General features: G+C 41.0%; 1 protein-coding gene across 1 annotated transcript in view; it reads left to right on the top strand.

The window, feature by feature from the left end:
• The first annotated feature begins 333 nt into the window (after positions 1-333).
• The window catches only part of LOC124613328, a 28115-nt gene continuing 22448 nt past the window's right edge, over positions 334-6000 (top strand). Inside the window, exon 1 of the mRNA XM_047142060.1 lies at positions 334-439. Within this exon, the coding sequence (XP_046998016.1) occupies positions 394-439 (46 nt within the window). The 5' untranslated portion in view covers positions 334-393. The remainder of the gene's footprint in view (positions 440-6000) is intronic.

The raw sequence follows: 6000 nt of genomic DNA, 5'->3' as shown, positions 1-6000 counted from the left end.
TTATTATCATGTCAGTTCCAGTAAACCGACATACGCTTTACTCCAACTATTAAGCCGTATGCTACCACTTTTGTGGTTGAAGGGTATCTCATTAGAGATACGTGTTGAACCTAGTGAAATTAAGGTCAGTCGTAAAATATTTATAAATACGTCTGAGTATTAATGGCTCATGAACCTCCAAACGTTTCTTTTTAAAGTGCCGTAAATCGAGCACGCGAAGAAGTTCGTTAAAGCAGCAAGAGAAAGCTTTCATTTATTGATATCTGCAGCGGCCATTATGTTTCCACCGTGGAAGTGCGGCAACTTAAACATGCGCAATGAAAGTGGCCATCAGTAGAAAAGAGAACTGGAAGCCAGAGAGCGGAGCATACTGGCTACAGCTGAGAACTCGGGATGCTGCTGCTCGCTGCACTGCTCTGTACTCCTCTACTGGCGACAGGTGAGTTCCACGCCCAGAATTTTACTCGCTTTCAGTTGCGAGTCCGTGGTGGTCTGTTCAAAGAGTCGATAGCTGCGTTTTCTCTCAGTTTCGTTACTGGTACTGGTATCTAGTGTTTTGGGTTGTAACTAGTCAGATCAACCTGAACTTTGTCAGGACTCTGCATCTTTTCGTGTTGCGTCTAGCGTTTCTTCAGGGCACGTAGAATGGAAGCGCCGTGGTGACTAGTCGGAGCAGCTAAACATGTTGTTGTGCATGGGCTGACGTTGCTGGACATGCCCTCATATGGCGATTGGTGGAAACACGCAACGCACCCAGTAACATTGTCGAATATGGCGGAAGGCCCTACCACAAAAAGTTCCTTAGCAACCTTGTCGCCATCAAGGGAGCACGTTGAAGAACATGCACTGAAGCCCTTGGTGATCACACGCCATATTAAGAACCGTCTCTTGCCTTGTGTAAAGTCCAGGTGGTCATCATGAACCGTGTAACTATTGTTGAAAAAATGTGTCCTTACTGTTGGTCTCATTGCGTATTTCTTTCAGTTACCTTCTGTAGAGCAATATATGGTCCAAGTTTCATCAAACTATGTTACTTGGCAGGGACATATCATGGGGAACTTCCTTTCGTTCAAGTTTTGCGCATCAGTGTAGTTCACATGGAAATGGCGGCTGTTCTAAATCAGCAGCTGACACAGTGTCTCAAGCCACGGTGGTTGTTGGAGATCAGTGTTCCACAGACGTTCGTCACGGATCAGGCTACTAACTTCAAACCACCGTTGATAAAGAAACTTTGTCATTTACTACAAATTCATAAAACTATAAACAACACTTTATACCAACACCCGTAAGGCAAAACGGAATGGATACGTATCTACCAACGTACGAGGTGGTATATGTCTGGAAGAGCCCACAGCTATTTCAAGCAGCGAGTCCTAAAGTAGGGAAAAAACACGGAGTCGTTACAGAATTTCGCGCGGATTTACCGAAGGGTATGGAGTCATGTGCAAAAGGCAAACACAAAGGCACTAGAAAGTGAGGAACAGATGAGGCAACGGAATGCTGAGTTGCCTAAACAACATGCACGGCAACGCGTGGTGTCGACGAACCCTTACACCCAGAGGCGAAAGATGATCAATTTCTTTGCCCATTATCGTGGTCGGTCCCAAGTAGTCGATATGACTACTGCGTTAACTGCAGCTCCATACTCAGACAACAGTTGTCCGCGTTGAGCGCATACCACTGTTTCAGAACACACCGTCATCCTTACCACCATTATTGGCATCGCTCCCAAGAAAGGAGGGTGGGGGAGGTAAGAAGGGAAAAACCGCGCAGCAGTTTGCCTTAGCTTTAAGACCTATAGCTAAATCAGTATAAAGAGGAAGGTATAGTGTATTAAAATTTTAGAACCTTATTAGGTGCTTTCTTTTAATTGGGAGTTTTGTTTTTATTTAAATGTGTGTATATTTTTCTTGAGAGTTTAGCAGTGTCTTGGAGCGTTGGGGTGGCTATGCCATTGTATGATTGTTGTTTGAGAGTCAGGTGATGTTGCTAGGTGAGACATGCATGTCATGATATGCCCAGGAATTATGGCCTAAACTGTTGTGGAGATGAATGAGAGTGATCTATTTCTGGTGGGACAGGCACGGCCGGGGGCGTGCCATCAGGATATTCTCTCTACACAGCCATGTATTCATCAGGCAAGACTATATTGGATATTCTGTGTGTTTGACCCAGATGTTACTACCACTCTCTGCTACGAGCAGGGAGACGCTCAAGGGGAACAGAACGATTAGAACTGTGGACCAACAGGATCGTACTGAACAGAACTCATTGTGACATCTCGAGACCGTCTTTTCGGTTTCCAGGAACAATAACAGATGCCACGGGTCTAAATATACACATCCTTTAGAAATGCTGCCAACAAGAAACCTGAAGTATCTGATTAATATTCTATACACCACAATACTCAGTTCTCTAAATGACCTCATAGCCTCACAGAAGCGCATTAATGTCGAATAACATATCAAATAATACCGCAGCAAGTAGCGTCACAGGATTATTGTGAAAGGAATTTAGACCTCTTCTTAGAAGAGTACCTATCTGTATGGGCAGTTAGATCTCCTTTCTGACGCTTGTACTGCCTCTGTCAGTTTCATATTTGATGGGCGGGCCAATAACCGGAAACACAGAATCTTACATGCTTTTGTTTACAAATATGTTCACATATTAAATTTGAACTAGAACCTGTATCCAGTAGGATACCAATTACTGTGCGTCTTATTTTTCCCTGTACTAGCTTACTAGTTTTGTTGTATTTGTAATATATTTGTTCAATGAAACTAGCTGTCAGAACGTCGTTGAGTTCTCTGGACCCTTATTCTTCTTACTTACCATTTCATTTTTGTAAATATCAGCGAAATAATTATTTAAAAATTAAAATGGTAAAAGTGATACCTTTAGTTGTGACCCTTTCCCTTTTGTTCGTTCGAAATCACAGAAAAAATTTAATGTTACTCTGAACCATCACAGGCTAAACATAAGTATCATGCACACTTATTGCAGGTTATTGTGAGGATTTATAGTTCAGGACATTTATCTTTTCTGGCAGAACAGTTACCCTGACTGTTACAACAAACGTCACAGGCACACTTATCTGTCACTATCTGCAAGTAATGATTCTTACTCTCAATTTTCATTCCTTCAATTAATAAGCTTTGACCAACCACTGGAGTCACTAACGTTAGTTTTAGTTTTATCTTACTTCGCTGCACTGAAGTTGTGGGTCCTGTCTTCTGAAATGCCGCAGATGGTTTATCTCGTCTGGATTGATTCTTATAGCCAATTAACAACTGTTGGTTCTCTTACAACAGTCATCATTTACAGGTATAAACACGTTAAAATCGGCAGTATTTTTGTATAAACATTACTAACTTAAACTAACTTCGTATAAAAGTAAATTATTACAACTGTCAGCTATACAATAGATAACCACGACTGAAATTCTTTCATTATATCAAACTGATTTTCAAAGTTATTTGTTATTAGGTCCATGGACAAAAAAATCAAGTTACTCTGTTTTTATATCAGCAGTCACCCAGCTTTGTCATGATCCAAGGTTATGACTTCCCGACAGTACCTGAAAACTTATCGAAATGAATCAGACTAATGAATTCTTTTTTTGTATAACCATAGCTGTGAGTGCTATTTAAAACTCAATTAATTCTTTCCCACTTTTAGCAATGGAACTGCACAAAACCTAGTGCAACATGGAGTCACTAATGGCAACAATAATTCTCACAATTAAAATCTAGCACTATTGCAGTAGAGGTTCAAGGAGAGAACTAGATAACCTCAAAATGGCCTATAGCATCATATTACAGCTGATACATGTCATATTGACCATCACAATCGAAAAGTGGCAAGATCACGCAAGGGAGAGAGGAGAGGGGAGATGGAGGGGTAGGTGAGAGACAAGTTGTTCAATGTGAATCAAGCTTTCTCCCATCCCCTTCCGTCCCATTTTGTTCTCATCCAATGACAATCAGTCGTTTTCTGTGTTCTGCGGTGAGAAGACCATTTTCTTACCAATTTTTTGCTGTAAAAATTGTTTCAAATGGACGAGTGCACAGTGCCACCGTCACACTGACGCGATGCCAGCATTGTCTTTCACATGAAGTTTCATACCCATACAAAAGATTGTTTTCTTTCTGCACTGGCTCAAGTAGTGAAAGTTTAATCATAACCGTACTGTAGGACCACTATGAAACACTATAAGCAGAATAAAACTGAAAATAAATATCTGCATTGTCAGATTATCCTGTGAGGATCCCTACTATCACCTGCTCCTCAGGTAGAGTGTTCGATGTAGTGATGACAATTGAAAACGTGATGGTTTCACAAAACGAACAGTGATTTTATGTGCCCTGTGCTACTGGACTACCCAAACACTGTTTGTATATATAGCAACTCGAATGCTGAGGAGCACACTCACACTCATGAATGAAATCTAGTGTGTCTTATATGTATGGTCCATTGCCTCTACCTGACGGAGAACTTGTAGAAGATGCCTAAATATATTGTCAAAGTAACATAGTTATGTTTCTGTGGCTCTGGCTCTGAGCACTATGGGACTTAACATCTGAGGTCAGCAGTCCCCTAGACTTAGAATTACTTAAACCTAAGTGAAGGACATGACACACATCCATGCCCGAGGCAGGATTCGAACCTGCGACCGTAGCAGCAGCGCGGTTGCGGACTAAAGCGCCTACAATCGCTCAGCCACAGCGGATGGCTATATTTCTGTAACAGACCAGTTGTCAGGTCACCGAATCTCTAATCATCAATCAAAATTTATTTCTTACAAAAAGTGTAGAACTTACAAATTGGTGGTTTGCATGTAGAAAGCATTACAATCGCCGTTGTTGTAAAATGGTGCAGTGTGTGGTCTTGTATGAATTAAATGCAAATGTTACAAGCTGCAGCAAAAAACTGATTTATTATAACTTGATATTTTATCTGCATACATTTAGACCACTCTCCTTGGAGTCTAACTCGGACAACATATTTCGCAGTTATAAATCACAGGTTAAAAACCATGTTAATTTTTAGAGAAGTAAATTGTACGTGTATTGTAGCTCTTAAGAGGAACAATGACATTTTATTACATCCTCTATGCACATCTCATTATTTCTCTGTTAAAACCACAAGCCATATAGAAATAGTTTTTATATGCACTAAATTAACTATGTATCTAATGGCAGCTGAGGGTTTCTACGGAATCACTCAGAACAGAGCGAACACACAGACGATGTTGTATAATACTTCACACAATAGCACAGAATACATTCTTTACATCATCACTTGGTGAATGTATTTGGTCATGGGTGACATATATTGCATCATATGACACACGCATGTTAGGTGTACATCATCACACAATTCAATAGTTTATATCCCTCTGAAGACCCTTACAATTGAGCCACTAAGACGCTCACTGCTGGTGAAAATACTGATGTCATCGTTGATGTTGTCGGGCCTGCACTCATTGATTAATTAGCTCTTAATGTGCAGTAGTCTATTGCACAGTCGATATCACTGTACAGGGTGGTCGAAAAGTCCGGAAACACCCTCATAAAATTCAAATGGAGTAGCAATAAAGGAAACAGAGTCCCTACACACGAGGAACGGGAAGGGGGAAACTTTATAGGCTATGCCACCAACATGGCGGCCATCTTGAAAGCCGCCATCTTGGATTCAACTCCAAAATTTCAAATGGGAATGTGGTCATGTGACATATCAAACAGATAGAGAATTTTATCAGAAAAACAATGCCGTTGTTATTTTAAACATAGCTTTATTCATTCTCGGGTTATAGCCAGTTACATGTGGCAGTGGTGGGTCACTCGGCAGCATGTGTGTTATGTGCCGAAGCGACATTATGCCGATGTCACACAGTCCCGTGAGACCACTAACAGTCATAGGAATGGCTCGATATGTTGTCCATTATGTTGAATTGTTAATGCCATTCTCCGGACCCAGTCCTGATGAACTTTGACCAAC

The sequence above is a fragment of the Schistocerca americana genome, chromosome 1 (genome assembly GCF_021461395.2).
Source record: "Schistocerca americana isolate TAMUIC-IGC-003095 chromosome 1, iqSchAmer2.1, whole genome shotgun sequence".
In the NCBI taxonomy this organism is placed as follows: Eukaryota; Metazoa; Arthropoda; class Insecta; order Orthoptera; family Acrididae; genus Schistocerca; species Schistocerca americana.
Note: the sequence above shows the minus strand (reverse complement) of the source record. Positions and strands in the feature narration are given on the sequence as shown.